The 16,992-nt window shown below is 32.2% G+C and overlaps 2 protein-coding genes across 3 annotated transcripts in view; both read right to left on the bottom strand.

The window, feature by feature from the left end:
- The window catches only part of LOC144840772 (uncharacterized), a 49,439-nt gene extending 38,235 nt beyond the window's left edge, over positions 1-11,204 (bottom strand). The window contains exons 1-18 of one of the 2 annotated variants that reach the window (XM_078696787.1): positions 10,931-11,204; positions 8,431-8,565; positions 7,801-8,181; positions 7,308-7,427; positions 6,918-7,037; positions 6,380-6,502; positions 4,775-4,897; positions 4,139-4,255; positions 3,556-3,678; positions 3,148-3,270; positions 2,642-2,764; positions 2,258-2,377; positions 2,001-2,117; positions 1,743-1,865; positions 1,464-1,586; positions 1,167-1,283; positions 589-711; positions 194-316 (exon numbers count right to left, since the gene is read on the bottom strand). In XM_078696787.1, the coding sequence (XP_078552913.1) occupies positions 194-316; positions 589-711; positions 1,167-1,283; positions 1,464-1,586; positions 1,743-1,865; positions 2,001-2,117; positions 2,258-2,377; positions 2,642-2,764; positions 3,148-3,270; positions 3,556-3,678; positions 4,139-4,255; positions 4,775-4,897; positions 6,380-6,502; positions 6,918-7,037; positions 7,308-7,427; positions 7,801-8,181; positions 8,431-8,565; positions 10,931-11,087 (2,491 nt within the window). In that variant the 5' untranslated portion in view covers positions 11,088-11,204. The remainder of the gene's footprint in view (positions 1-193; positions 317-588; positions 712-1,166; positions 1,284-1,463; positions 1,587-1,742; positions 1,866-2,000; positions 2,118-2,257; positions 2,378-2,641; positions 2,765-3,147; positions 3,271-3,555; positions 3,679-4,138; positions 4,256-4,774; positions 4,898-6,379; positions 6,503-6,917; positions 7,038-7,307; positions 7,428-7,800; positions 8,182-8,430; positions 8,566-10,930) is intronic. The other variant, XM_078696788.1, reaches the window with a different exon arrangement.
- A 2,713-nt stretch (positions 11,205-13,917) lies between these two features.
- On the bottom strand, positions 13,918-16,541 carry LOC144840792 (UDP-glucuronosyltransferase 2B7-like). Its single transcript, XM_078696825.1, has 4 exons — positions 15,617-16,541; positions 15,091-15,316; positions 14,473-14,692; positions 13,918-14,239 (listed from the first exon to the last, which is right to left on the bottom strand). Exons 1-4 carry the CDS (start codon positions 16,532-16,534, stop codon positions 13,939-13,941), a joined length of 1,665 nt encoding a protein of 554 aa, XP_078552951.1. The 5' UTR covers positions 16,535-16,541; the 3' UTR covers positions 13,918-13,938.
- Positions 16,542-16,992: the final 451 nt, after the last annotated feature.

Below are 16,992 nucleotides of genomic sequence, written 5' to 3' on the forward strand. Positions count from 1 at the left end.
GAAGAACTTAACTACATAAAATTAAAAATCAATATACAATTCAAAATACATATATGAAAGTAGAATTCATATCAAAGATATTTCTTGTTCAACTATCAAAACCTAAAGTAGATGAGTAGACACGGTTAACATTCAATAACTTTAGGGTAATCATTCAGTTGGGACCTACTGGGATTGTTCTATGCCGACTTACAATTTTGACAAAATTCTCCAGTAGCGCAGCCGACACAGTCACAAGTGTATTGAGAGCAAGATCCTGGTAGTGGAACACACTGACCTCCTTGCTGACAAAGATGGTTCGCACAGGGGTCTTCAACTATAGATACCAAAATTGAAAAAAAAGTCAAACAAAATAAGTAGAAAAAGTGCCTTATGAGATTACCAGCTCATTAATAAATATACAATTATTGCACAATATTTAGTGTACGGTATATCAATAATTTCATTTCTTTTTCTAAAAAGGGTAATGTATATAAACATTAAAATAAAAAATTACACCAAAATTATACTTGAAAGGCACGTTATTTGATTGTGAATCTTTAACACCATCTTAAAATGTACAACTGATGCCAAAAACAGATTACTTACATATTTGACAACTGGCACCAGTGTAACAACCCACACACTGACAGGTGTAAATAGTGCAAGAGCCAATGACAGAGGTACATGTTCCTCCATTTTCACATGGGTCATTTGAACAAGGATCAACAACTGAAAAATAAACATGAAACAGTATACGGTAATTGTGTTTCTATCTACAGAAAAATTACAAAAAGCAAGTACATTCATTTGCAATAAAGTAGGCAATTTCAGGGTCACTAGGACACATGCTCCTCCCTTTTAAAAGCTAGAATGAAATTATCTACCTTTTAAAAGCTAGAATAAAATTATTACTACTTTTGATATTTAGTCTTGACAGACTATTAATATTATATGTAAGCACTTCCTTATTTAAAAAATCCTGGATCCGCCCCTAAAGTTCATAGCATACTGCATTGCAGGTCGGTAGGCTTTTAGAGTCACTTTCTTTTGGTCCAGGACAGTGGAGTATACCAATTTGTGCACAGTGACTTAGGAAGGCCTACAGATTTCAAACTTTGTGTGCACAAATTTCTTATGCACTCTTGGTATTGTAAAGACATATTGTTACTGTTAACTTCACTTACAGTCTTCACAAGTGGGTCCAGTAAAGCAAGATTGACAGTTACAGGTGTGAGAAGTACAGGTGTCTTGTATGCAAATACCATTGTTCTCGCATGGGTTTGGATTACAAGGTTCTTGCACTATTAAAAAAAATAATCATGTATTACAGGATTTATATTTTGGTATTATTTTATATGAAATATTTATAGACAGGTTAAAGGTTAAAAATGTATTTAGACGAACTGAAAAATTAACTTTTCAATAAACATATCAATACATTTCATGTTTTACATGTAAAATTGTAAGAAAATGATACTCACAAGTCTCGCAATTATCTCCAGTATAACAGCCGCTACACTGACAGAAAGTGCCATCACATGTGCCAGAAAGAATACTGCAGATTCCACCAGACTGACATGGGTTAGGAATACAAGGATCGATGACTGGAGGAAACAAAGAGAAAGGGATTTAATAGTTATTATCTATACCTAAGTTACATGAGTTAGTGAATTATAACCTCATGATAATTCATTGTGCAATTGCAGAGACATTGGAAAATGCTCCCTTATATGACCATTAAAATAACGTTGATAACTTACATTGCTCACAAAGTTGGCCTCTATAACAACTGGAGCATACACAGTCGTATTCGGTACAGGAGCCTGCCCTCTGTTGACAAGTACCACCATTCAAACAAGGACTAGATGCGCATGGATCTAGCACTGTAACAAAAACAAATTGAATTATTTAATTTTATATTTAGCAAATGATGCCATAAGAATCTATAGTCTATACCAACCAATACAAAACATTATAAATACAAATATCTCAAATATATTTTGACGGGTTGTACTTACATGTTTCACAATTAGTTCCAGAATAACATCCAACACAATTGCACTGGAAGGCTGTACATGAGAGTTCATTACATGTTCCACCATTCAGGCAATCCACACCATCACATGCATTTAACACTGAAACAAACAAAATAGAATGCAAGTTCCAAATTGGCTAAATAAATATCTAATGTAATACCCCTTTTGCAAAAATGGAACAACCCATCAATATTGAGGAGTTAAACTTGATAATAAAAAAATACATTTTAAATACTTACATGTGAGACATGTTGTCCCAGTGTAGCAATTCTGACAAGTACATGTATAACCAGAACAATCAGAATTTTCGATACAAATACCAAAGTTGTTGCACGGATTAGATGAACAAATATCAATACCTACCAAAAAAAAAGAAAAATTTATTCATTACTATCTTATTTTGTTCATGAAAATACAGAATTATAAGAATAAAATCTTTTTTTATATATTTTGTAGTGAGTAGAACCAGGAATGGCGTTACAAAATATTATCTGGATCTTAATGTATAGCAGCAAATGTGAATGCATGACAAGAAGATAACATACATAATAAGCAATGTTTACATTAGTAACACTAGTGTATCTTTCTTACAAGGTAGGTAATAATTTTAGAATGTAACTTACGTGTTTGGCACATATCTCCTGTAAAACAGGCAGCACACTCACAAGTGAGATCAACACATGAATTTAGGGTAGGGACACAATTACCCCCATTCTCACAAGGATTATTCTGGCACTGGTCAACAGCTGAAAAGCAATTTATAATATATATATTGGTATCTTTATCATTCATAATACAAAAATCTGAAACAATACATATGAAATCCTCAAAGTGCTGAATTGTTAAATTGTTTTAGTCATTATAAAATGTATATAAAAATAGTATAAAACATTATTTAGTAGGCATATTGGCAAAAGCAATTTTGTAACAACTGTTCTAAAGGGAAAACTAATCGTTCTATTATAAATAAATGAGGTTTTTATTATAAAGAATTTGGGAGAAATCAGGCAGGGAACATGGAATTTATAAGCTTTTGAACAACCAAGCTAAATTGAATACTCTTTACAAATCTGATATTTTGGGCAAAGACAAATTGTTGTTAGAGTTGACTGTAATGATATATACTTACTGTACTGGCATTCAGGACCATAATAACATGAGTCACATGTGCAAACCGCAGATAAACAGAAAGTGGAACTGGTCGAGCAAATGCCACCGTTCTGACAAGGTGCATCTTGACAGGGATCAATAGCTATTAAACAAAATATACTCATTTTATTAAATAAATTATAAATAATTAATTCCACTTTTTGTCAAATAAAAACAAATTAATATCATTATATTACATCACAACTCATATTTTTTTAATTTAATTATGGCACTTTATTTTAGTTAATAGACAGTGGAACCCCTGTTTTTGGACACCTTTATAATGGGAAACTTTCACATGAAATGAACAAGGGCCTGGGCAATATATTATACCACTACAACCAACTCATATTTAAAAGACCCCTATGTTCTATTGTATTGTACTTACCAATATCACAATTGACACCTTCAAAGCAGAAGTTACAACTACATGTGTAATCTTGACATGAGTTTGTCGCACTAGCCACACACACTCCATTAACACATGGCGACGCACTACATGGATCAAGTACTGAAAGAAACAGAATTACACATTAGTGAGTATTAGCCTTTGTGGTGGCAAATGGACAGTTAGGTGTGGTAGCCAAATATGATAGGAAAAGGTATACTGAAATTTTACTCAAATTGTTTATTATGATTATTATTTATATAACTTATGACGCATCTTTTTCCAAAACTTTTGTAATTATGTATATTTTTATAGTATTTTCAATGTAATTTGTAATATTTTGTTTTATTGTACATAAGACTTCTATTTTTGCACTTTGGTTTCTGCGAAAAGTACTATTTAAATCACTATAATAATAAATAATAATCATTGAAACAGTTAATAAAAAAGTGTGATATGCCCAAATATGGTAGTGATAAATACTGTATGCCCAAAAACAGTAGTGATATGACATCACATTTTTTTGTCACATAAATTTTGATAGTGTAGACAGAACTTAATCTTTTTTTTAATGATTACTTACATGTTTGGCATTGTGAACCTGTATAGCATCCTCGACAGGTACATGAGAACTCAGTACAGGAATCAGGTGTGCAATCTCCACCATTTTGACAGGGAAACGTATTACAAGGATTTTGTACTGAAATGATACATAGTAAGAAGTAATAAAAATGGTAAATTGGTTCAAATTACAAAAGTAACAGATAGAACAATGATATTATTATATTGTATTAGTAATTGTGCTAAGTACTATATTAGTAGTAAGCAAATACGTCCAAATGTAAATTGTAGTATTAGTAAGTCTGTAGTAAAACTGAGGCTTGGATACTTGATTGAACATTTTTCTAATTTATTGTACATATATGCATTTTAACTTTTTTTAATCTGTTTCAGAATTTTAACTTTTATGAATCTTCCTGTATCTTTATGTTTGAATATATATTGTTGTATTGTTTTTAAGTAACTCTTCAAGTCAGCTACTGCTGTAGTACAGCTGTTAGAGCTACCCTTGTAAAACAAAGTTGAATAAAAGCTGTGATCCTAAACATTTTAATATCAAGTCTGACATATATTTAACATACATAGAGCATGATAAATTTACACTATGGTGTAGTAAGTAAGTAAATTCAAACATAATTTTTAAGTTTGTTTGACTTACAGATAGAGCAAGTTGGTCCAGTATAGCATCCAGAACACAAACATCTTGCCTCACTACAATCATCCAGCATTTGGCAAGTTGCTCCATTTAGACAACTGTTAGACGTCTCACACAAATCAACCGCTGAAAATCAAAACAATCAAGTTAAAAGCAACAGTATTTTCAGCTAAAAATTTTTAAGGATGATCAAAGTATATTGATCGAAAACGTTGAGAAACTCAACAGTTCTATTCAGAACTAAATATACATTGTCTACCACAAACTTTATATCAAGATAACTTTATTTCTAAACAAAAATGTTTACCATAATAATTATACCGTACTATGTATTTTTTTCGTTTTATATTGTATTCAAGTAGAAAACTTGTTTGCCTGCAATTTGTAATTCGTTCTGGTTCACTGGTCTGAAATTCTTGGTTTGATAACAATAAAACAAGTACCAGACTCTGCCTTGCACTAATTGCAAATACTACTCTATATTATAATCTAATGATAATGGAAGAATTTCACTGATGATATCTAAGAATAGTGTATCATTTGTATCTTCTTGTATTTTGCTTTTTGGCTTATCTCGTCATCTATTATCTTTGTAAAAATATGTTTTTCAAAGTTCAAAATATTTAACTACAATTACATGGGTCAAACATTATACAGATATTACTGTACCTTCAACTCCCAATTCTCCAAACAACTAATTAGCCCTAGCCTGTATTCTTAAAAGGGATTTATATATTTTTTTTAATGAAAGGGGATAAAATTATCATGAGCTAGGCTGGGTAGGCCTATTTACCATCAATTTCACTACTGGACTCTAGTTTAAAGTGGGTGCTTTCAAAGAAAAAGGGGTTCCTCGAACACAAAAATCCCCTAGCCACAAGTTTAAAGCCATTAGGCAAAATATTCAGTATAGCACCACTCAAACCTGTAACCATGATGCATCAACATGGGAAGACCACTGTATAAATATCTCTATTATTATAAAATGAGTTTAACCTTGAAAGTGTACTACTTAACTTTTGAAAGCTTTTATATAACATGTTTATCATACTGTGACAATCAGTCCTTGATTTGAATATCATCTATTGTCTTGTAGCAACTCAAGTATTTGCTTTATGGATATTGATTTGTCCAATGTTATAAGTAGTATAGATGTCTATCAAACACTGGGTTACATTGCAATTATGGTTCTTAAGCTCTGTCTACACTATCAAACTAGTTTGACAAAAAAAGTGTGATGTGGCCTAATATGGTAGTGATATTCCCAAATATGGTAGTAATTTTACCGTTTTTTGTTTTTGTCGCTCTAGTTTATAATAATAGGACCCCATTGGAAAGAAGTTGGGTTTTTTTTCAACTTTATGGGCTATCCTAGGTTTCTTGTGTACTGTGCAATACATTGCATGTTTCTATTTGTATTTTTTATTTTTGTCTTGTAATTTTATGTTGAAACCTGAATAAAATAAAATCATATGACATCATCATGTCCATATATGGGCACATCACATTTTGTTATCACATAAAGTTTGATAGTGTAGACAGAGCTTTAATCGGCCTTTTGGATAGATGAATGCATAATGGCATATACAAAAATAGAAATTGTTTTACCTGTCATACAATCTTGTCCAACATAGCATGGGTTACACTGGCAAGTATAGTCGACACAACCAGTACCAAGAGGGATGCAGGTACCACCATTTTGACATGGTAAACTACCACATTGGTTTACACCTGTAAAGAAATATCAATGTATGGGATGTGATTATATAGCAAGAATACATTATGAGAGGAAAAACTTGATTCTTTGACCGTCTTTTGGAAAATGAATACAATAATGGTTTATGTATTATGATACAGTATGCTATGTAAAGTGTTAAATATTATATCAAATGAAATAAAATAAGCAGTAAAACACTTAAACCGATTAAAAAATAAACTTTATAATAGAATATGGCAGTATAGTACTATCAGTCTTACTGAAATTAATACATAGAATATAATCTATACTTATGACGAACATTGTCGAAAAAAAATCCACTTTTGACAGTGTATTCCTTTGTGTAAAGGCTGCTTTCTGCCAGGAAAGGCACCCTCCCCCCCTGAATTGTAATGACATGTATAAATATATTTATCATGATTTACTTACGTTCATGACAAAGTGCACCTGTCCAGCATTCTGGGCATGCGCAAGTGAGGGAAGCGCAATCATCTGACATTACACATGTAGCTCCATTTTGACATGGGCTAGCTTCACATCGATCAACCGCTAACAAAACAAAAATGAGTTGATTTAAAAGTCTTAAAATGCGTCATTTTAACAAATAAACTGCGGTCTAAGCCTATATAGACCTACAAACCATTATACAGTATTTATTATTTATATTATTATTATTCATATTTCTAATCTAGGCCCAGGCCAAGCTTATGAGGGCGAAGCGACCTGAAGTTGAAAAACAGCAGCCTCTCTACTATTCCAGTCAGTAATAGAGGTCCAAAATTAGGCAGAGGGTTTCAGTTTAGTTAGCTAGAAGCTTACCTGCTTCACACCTCTCACCCAGAAAGCAAGATGTGCAAGCACACGTGTAAGAGGTCGAGTTTCCATTTTGTGAACAAACACCTCCATTCATACAGGGCGACCAGTAACACGCATCTAACTCTGTAATAAATAAAAACAAATAAATAAATAAAATGTTGTTTTGAATATTCCGCGTCGCTCTCACACAACATGTTGTATGCTGCTGCTGCTGTACTGTGTGCGCAGTGGTGCGGATCGAAATGATGCAGCGCCCTCATCTCAAAGTTGAAATTCTCCTGTATGTAGATTGAAAATTTACATAATTAAAAACGGCAATTCCAGATATGCATTGCATGCTGGTAATTGTTGTTTTAGTTTTTATGATAACATTTAAACTTTCATTTGGTTTGTTGATTATTGTTATTCATTATTATTACTGTTCATTTGTCTTTTTACAAAAACGTATTTTTAAATTAAACTATCTAATTAAATTTTGTTAATGTTGTAGGCCTACCTGCAGTCCATCGTAACTGCCATCCGTTCAAATTCGTATTTCTATCAGTAAAAAAATAAATCCAAATCGCGTCAGTTGATAGTGACAACACCGATGGAGGCGGGTTATCATTGTCAAATGCATATTGCTGTCCAGGAATTGTTGTAAAGCTTATATCACTAGGAAAAGACAATCCAGTGCCTATATACAGTTCGTCTTTGGTCGCTTCCACGTCAAACCCCGTAGCAAACTCTAACATAATGGTCACTGCGTTTGGCACGTAAAGTTGATATTGTTTTCGAAGGTCGCTTGGATAGGGGTTGGGGTAATTGGGGGATGCGAAGGCAGAAGTTGTGCAGACATTAGGCCATCCAAAACAACGCTCAGCATCCTGGATTGCAGCTGAAAAGAAGTAATTTGTACTTTAAAAGAGACATATACGTGCAATTATATTAGGCTAGCATATTGTATCATTGGTTTAGGACGCAATACAAGGACGTCATAAGCGCAAATGTTGACTAATCACGACGCGATTGATCGTCTTTTGCAATTGCATTGTCCAAGAAGTATGAATCAAGCTTTAGGAATAAGTCCTAGTTTTGAATATATTATTTTGTAAGCCTAAATCTTCATAATGGTCTTTGTACTTACAATTCACTTCGTTGCAGGGAAATCCCATATACGTCGGAAAAAAGCATTCGCAAGCATAGTTCGGTGACCCCCCTGGACGTTCATAGCAAATATCTAGACCTGTGAATTGACAAGGACTGGTTAAACACGCCGAACCTGAAAGATAGAAAATTAATCATTTTAAACATTTTTTTTAAAGAAAACATAATAAAACATCCTGCTGCTGAAAATATCATAGTACAAAAACGGAAATGTAAGCGTAACAAACTTAAATTTCAACGAGTTGGAACAGCCTATGGGGGTTTATATTGTTGAGAGGTGGATTTAAAAAGTGGGCGCTGATATGCCAGATACAATCAATAGTCACACGGCATAGTGATCACATGTTTATTATGACAGAAGATACAAGTTCATTATTTGAACAAAAGTACCAATATCGATTGTGTATTGTTAATGATTCCTCGATATAGCAGGACACGATATCGAGTTTTCATGATGTTTTGGACAAAAAAACATTTAGTGTTCTTTTTGGTCACACGCGGTATACCTGCAACAATTGAATCTACGCCGGTATCCGAGATGTGATTTCATTGTGTCACACTGTTTACAGTCAATATTTGCACTTCAACAATTACAGCAACGACCGCAAATACTTCAGTCTTTTTTCATTAATAATAATGATGACCGCGGTATTTTAACATAAATCGCACGTTTTTAGTATACTATTGCTAAGTCAGTGTATTGTATACAGCGGGTTATATTCACCACCATCTCTTTTGTTATTCCCATTATAGTATTATACAGAAGACACAAGATGGGTCAGTGTGGTTTTATTGGGATTTTGGTAGCAGCAATATCTAAGGTTTCTTAGGATCTGAATATCCTGTATTCCATTATTACAATGCATTTAAATCCATGACCTTCGTGTGTATTCATTCCCAAAATATGTAAACTACTTGTTATATTCACGTAATAAGAAGACTAATTTGTACCATAAGAAGTCAAGATTTGGGGGAACGAGCAGGCCTAGTAAATGTAATGTAAATATTGATCCATGGACCTAATTTATAGGTCCATGATATTACAATGGCAACGAGGAGAAAATCTATTAAGAAAATAATACGTGCTGCTCGACAAATTGAAAACAAGCGGGTATAAACTCGGGAATATTAGAACAAATACAAATTGTTTCTTATTCCATCAAGTGCATATTCATGTAGACCTGGATGAAATAATTTATTATTTTTTTTAAACAATTTTCTAAGCCGTATGTTGCATTCATAATGAGATGATATAATCAGAGGCCACTGTAACCATAGAGATATTACTAAAGATGCAATTAGCCGATTCAATGATAAAATACAATACCAGTGAATGTTAGACTTTACATAATCAAACGAATTTTATTCATAACAAACATATTGTGTTTGGTAAACGTGATCCTTCTATTCTCAGTTTGAATGTAGGCTTACCTTAGTCTAAAACCAACATAAACCTGCTGTACATTATCTTCACAATTTATAGAAAAGGAATAAGAAGCAGACACAATCACAATTTCTATCATTAAAACGTACCGGAAATTGTTAATGTGTTTGTTTCTTAATATAAAAATATCAATTGTTACATTTTAATGTGTCATTTATTTGTTTTCAGACAAAATTTATATCAGAATAACAGTTGTATACAGTATAATAGAAATCAATCTTATTGTAATGACCAATTTTGTTTATAAAACACAATTTTCGTGATTTGGAAATTACCTATATATAAATTTTTTATTCATGAGATTTCCTCCTTTTCTGGGTTATTTTAAAATGTTTTATTTTTACTATTCACTTTCACAAATTTTACCTGGTGATTGTTGTACATGTTTTACAGTCGATTATATGAGACGATGGCATTTAAAATGGTATTAAAATCTACTGATCAAAGCGATTGTTAAATAATTTGGATTGTTAGAATCTGTTGTCTAACAATGCCACTATACATAACACAATTCATTAGTGCTCTCACACCAACAATGGGTATTATTTAATCGTTTCTCGCCTGTTGTGCAACATTAATAGAAGAATATAATACCAAATGAAAATTACACAGTTTGGCTACATCTAGATTGGAGATAAGAATTAGGTAAAGAATTTAAAGGTAAACAGGGATAGGCTATGGAAGAGGGATGAAAAAGGTGTCATTATTAACAGTATATCAAAAGGCCTCCAGAGGTCTACTATACATATTTTTCCGTTTGTTTGTATATATTTTTAGATGGTTTTACAGAAGCATAAGAATACTGTAAAATTGGGTGAAATCAATAATAAAATTAGTGTCAATTTAATGCATGTTTGAACTTTAAAAATCGAATTTTAAGAAATGTATTAGATCTGAACATTGATATTGACTAAGAAACAATGAGATACTGAATGACAGGATACAAGTGCCTATCATCCTTGTGATGAATCTCAAATTAAAACTGTCAAAATGGCTGAATACAATCAACAGGAGGAAGATGGTACCAATTACTTACCGTCTTCTTGCGTTAACGTTGATGTAATACTTAAAAATAAAATGAGAATTGTATACAACTGTTCCATTGTGCTGACTGATGACACCAATTGTCTGTTACTCAGTGTTATATCATAATTCCAGTTTCGAAAAACAGAGTAAATCCTTAAAAATGACATATATTATATTCCAGTTATTCGATCGCAGTGCAAAATGTCTTATTTTTTTCACCATAAAACGTTGATTTCTTAAACAAAACGTCTATAAACTCGCTGTAAGATGTCCAATGTTGTTTGTTGTGTGCACTCGATTGATTTTGAAATGGTTTCGGATTGTATTAGAGCAAGTGGTGACTAGTTCCTATTCATATTTAAATAAATACCTATTATATCGCCCACTATTGAGCCGTGTCTACCCAAGCGTTTGGGTTCGCACTATGACAATAGGCGTATTAATAATCAAAAGATGTACGCATCAATGAGTTAATCAACCACTGGCGGCGCTGTGTTAAAACTAGAAGCAGACGACGAAGGCAATGTATTCTGTAACCTATTTGTACTAATTGATTCTTTTATTTCAGACTATTTCACTATATTCCCCATGACTAGACATAAATTATGTGTCAAATATGTAGAATACATATCAATAAAACAAAAAAAATCGTCTGTAAAAAGCATACAGAAAGTTCAAACACCACACATCATTGATGAGTTGATAATTAGTGCTGTTATCATGGACCTATAAATTAAACTAATTTAATTTATAGGTCAATGGTATTGTAATGTAAATCAAACATTTTTACCAGAGAAGAGTAAAATGTGTGATTAGTGAAATTTCACTCTTCCCTGATTTTACAAATAATATAAGGTGACTAGACTAATTAAATATAATTTAATTATAGTCTATAACATGCTATTCAAACTTTGAATTGTCATTTAAATATAAATTAAACAGTGCTGTTAGATTTTATAAATCAAATGTACTGTATGTATGTGAATTGTAAAAATGTACTACAAAGTGTCATGATATAAATAAATGTTGGAAGTTTGGTACTGTATTATTATGACATTGCATTATTTAAATGGGAGATGATATAAATTATTTTTTAAATGATGTAACACGTTGGGTGTCTTTCCAAAATGTGTAATACGTAAATGTTTTTATTAATTGGAAAACAGAACAGGATGTCAACTACTAGCACTATGGAGTAATTCGTTAAACCAGGTTAAACTAATTTCTCTATTATAGCATAATGCTTACTTTACAAAAGGATTAACAATTGTCAACCTCTGTGCCTCTACGCAATGTCACTGATTAATCTACAAGTTCGAGGGAGCTTTTAATTATTTAAATTCAAACGAAAAGGTATGCCTTTTGTAGATGGTTAATATCTAACCAAACCATGGGAGGTATTTTCAATATTATATACCGAATTCTATTATTAGATATAAAAAACTGACTCACTCCATTACGTGTGATCAATTCATTCGAAACGTAAACATAGAATAGATACAATTGGCATTCCATGCGGAATTTGGTTCAATGATAATCATTTCTCTATTCTTTCTTGTAATTATATTCAAATATCTGATAAAGTATTTGTATTACTTGATTTTCACTTTAGATTGACGTCGTTGTATTTAACAATTTGATGATCTCATAACCATTTATTCCTGTTTACTCTATTTCTTTTTTCTATGAATTCATTTCTTCCTTTACATGTGAGATTTACTCATCTTCCATTTCATTATATCATATTGTTACATCATTTTAATTTTTAAAACCTCTTTCTCTGTAACCGATTGCTGTTGTTTTTTCTTTAATTACTTTATTTTTGTTATTACAAGCGACCATGCACAATTAAATATCAGTAAATATATATAATACAATCCACTATTAGACTAAATTTTTTTTTAAAGAGAAAGAAAACAAATTCATTTAGTTTATTATAGTTTCGATTCTGAATATTTCGATTATCATATTTAACTGAAAATGACGAGACAAAGTGGTATCATGTTGCTAATAATATCTAAGAATGTTTTTTTCTTCAATGTTATATATAGCCTCTGATCTTTTATTACTGTATTTATTTTGGAAATACCAATTCATAAGTTTAAGTGTGCATCAAAGATACTATAAATAGAATCTCACAGAAAGACATGTATTTATTTTCGAAATACCAATCACAAGTTCAAGTGTGCATCAAAGATACTAACACAAACTCAGAAAGAAAGGTATTTATTTTCACATCTTTCACACTTGAGTTTATGGTATAACAACCCTATGTGAATTTGTCTTTATTAGACAGCCCTTTTACAATAGATCAGATGACATCATAATCACAATACAGTGAGATTACCATAAAAGTGCTTTTGGAATGCATCGTGTGTTTGTACAAATTGTTTACGTTAGGTGGAGTGTAAAGCAGGGAATACCTATATAATCCCCGGTGCCGAATCATTCAGATACGTCACAAAGGGCCTTCGGGTGCTAACGTACTTTTTGAAAGCAACTCGTGTGAAACATTAGGAAATAAGAAAGCAAAAGACTTGCCTTTGAAAGCTTGAACAATGGGATTTAGCGCCAATTGTATTGACGTTTTTGGTAGTCTGACTATATTAATTATTTGGTATTTTGCAAACAAACTCATCAACTAGCAGTACTATACAGTACTGATCACTAAACATTATCACACAAAATAATTAAATAATAATCGAAATAAAAGGAAATATGCACAGTGACACTTTCATGTCATATTCACTCCTTACCTCAGCGAATGGGACATCTTTTTTTTTTGTGATTTTGTGATAATAAATATTTTTGCAGACTTTTCTATTAAGTTCATCTATTTTGTAAATTCTAACTTTTGTATTGTATAGTTACTGGCCTACTATTACTGTAATTCAAAGATTCGCTCTATTGATTAAAACGAAATATTCATTTATACCGGATAGATTAATTTGGAATTTTTTTCTATTTTATCATAAAATAGAAAAAAATCCACTTTTAATCTACAAATTATTCCCTATTCTATTGTTGCTTCACTTTATTATTCTTATCCTTATTTGAAACAGTTCGTTTATTGCAGCAGCACAGCAAAAACAACTTCCGTATAATGTAAATAAAAAGAAACACACAGGTTAAAACAAACAACAAAACATCTAACAGAAAGTATTGTAATGTATTCAATTGAAACGCAGCTGAGCGTAAGTACTCGCCACCGAACTTCATCACATGCTCAATCCAGAACACTGCGCGGTCGATAGGGGGCAGCAGGATGTCATGAAAGTCTTGCTGAACTTCAGACCACCAAATCACTTGTTCCTTTAACCTGCAAACATCAAACGTAAAAATTAATCTTAAAAATCACTATTTGTTTTTCTTACACCACGTTACTAACCTGTCTAAACCTAATATTATTATTCTTCCGGTTCATTCATTATTACAATAATAGAGAAAACATAAACAAAGATGAAAAGGTTCTCAGAAAAACTCAAATTATACTATAGGCCTATTTATCTATAAATTATCTGAGAATGTTTACCATAAACTAATTATACTTACGTTGCATTATGCAAAGCTTGATTTAAAGCATTCTTTATTGCATTGTGAGTTAGGCTTTGTATATGCAACATTTGTGCAATTTCTTTGGCTTCAAGACGAACAGCAACCTCATATTCGTCAGCAAATAAAGGTATGACAACACTAGGTACAGCGTGGTAGATTGACATGTAAGCCAAGTCAATGTTGCCATGATTAACGAATACATTTACGCTATCTTGACCTAAAGATAAAAGAAATACGTTGAAAATACAAATTAAGGTTGATTAGCATATCATGTTGATGTACACTTTTATAGTAACCGTACACTAGCAAATTTCAGTTTTTAATTTGAGCAAACTTGAGCAAAAACTTTTACCAGTGTAGACAAGTTTACACATTATTTTCGGCTAACTGCAGAAAACTCTTTTGCAGACATTAAACCTTGTCTAAACTAGGAAACGTTTGTGGAGGAAATATGTTTATGCCATATAGCCTACACCTTGCTAAACTAACCAATTAACAATCTTTGCTTTTAAAACAATAAATATTATTTACAGACCAAACTTTTGTATTGTACATTACATTGGAAATTATACCCTAGTCTACAACATACACACTGAAAATAAATCGGCGAACTACCTAAAACATCATTTAATTTGTCCACATGAATAACTGTAACGTTTTCATTGGCTGCAACCATCTTTGGAACATCCCCATTGTCAACCCAAACTACTTTCTGTGGAACCGATGTCAACGCCTTCCATAATAACTCAAGATTCTCTGGTTTTGAGGAAGAAAACTTGGAGTGTATTGAAGCTACGATAACACCATTCTGTCCTGATGATTGCAGAAACAATTCTAAGTCCTTAAATCATAAAGAAAACTCACAATATGAAAAGTAAATCGTAATAAGTACAAGCACCATTTTACGAAAAATATAACTACCAGTAACTTAATAATTTAACGATTGCAAGTTTTTATCAGATACATTTCAGAATTCGATATTCTCGTGGATTATAATCTATCGAATAAAAGAGCTTCTAAAATGTAGACTAGACCTATTCATTTAGAATGAACTTAAGGCCTATCAATTTAATTATGGTTCTTAACAACAGCTGAAGATGATATGATAAATTCTATGATAAAACAATTTCTTCAGAATTACCTTGTCAAGCTTTGACGAATTTCTAGCCGATATACCACCCACATATATAACATTCTGCATATACGGTCTTGGAAATTCCACGGTTAAATCAGTATTTAACAGAAGTAAATCAGCTTTTCCAATGATATCAAAAGCTTTCTCGTTCGTTAATATATTATAGTTGTCTTTTAATCTATCATACGCTCCAAACATCCAGAAATCGTAAACGATTACGGAGTGAAGGTATAAGAGAACGTTTTGAATACGCTGCCAACGGTCCATACGGTTAGTGAATCCAGACAGAAACTCCGGAACCACTGACAGAACATTCGGGACGTAGTACCAACGGAAATGTCTGGTGCCCAGAGGTCCTTTACTCGCAAAATTTACAAAGGTTACATTGATATATCTTGCTATAATTGAACAACAAGGTGATGATACGTCACAGAAGACCTTGTTAAAATGAGATCTTATGAGGCTCTTTATTAATATTTCATCTCCAAGAATTAAGCTACATTCTTTGAGATAAGCATCTTGATCAGAGTGTCTGAACCAATACCAGGCAATGTTAATCAGTTTTGGTAGTACGCAATCGTTAGAGCCTTCTGCAAGAGATATCCTATCAGTTGTACAACTTGACACATTTGTTGTAGACTCATATGAAATAATGTTGAAATTTCGATCCAAGTCATCGTTAGGTAAGTTCTTATGACTTAAGATACTGACGTTGTGTCCTCTTTCGACAAGACTCTTGCCAACTGCAGTGAGTAAACCAATATGGCTTGCATCATGAAGATCTGGTACAACCAGTATATTCTGGGGTTCCATAGGAGAAAAATCTTCGATAACTTTAGAAGCTGAATGGTGTATGGTCAGAACCAAAAAGAACAGATATACGCACCCATTGAATAAACAACGATGGTAATATAGTAGAGCCATTATATCTGTTTTCTAAAATCCCACAAGTATGTTGATGTTGACTACGTTATACCTTTATCACATAATACCTCTTGTTCTCTTGGTCTACTACAGAATTATCTTAGCTTTACCGTTGAAGCAAAACATGATAAATGTGTTTAAGTGCGGGTTGTATAACGGTACAATTATACCAGTGTATTAATTAGCAAAGTTTTTTTTCAAATATCACATTACAGTTGGGTCATTTTGCTGGCATTTTCAGTGATATGACTATAAACATTTATTAAACGAATAATTCAATCAACTGGAAACGCATCTCAACAGGGTTAATTATGAAGAAGATGGAACAAATCCCTATCATAGGCGTGAAGCATCGTTTTAAAGTCAATTAAGTTTTCAAGATGTTTGCTTTGGATTATTTGGATTTCATTTTCACGTTTTGTCAAACCACTAACAACGATTAATTACTAAAACTTTTA

This window comes from Antedon bifida, chromosome 4 (assembly GCF_963402885.1).
Source record: "Antedon bifida chromosome 4, ecAntBifi1.1, whole genome shotgun sequence".
NCBI classification, from domain to species: Eukaryota; Metazoa; Echinodermata; class Crinoidea; order Comatulida; family Antedonidae; genus Antedon; species Antedon bifida.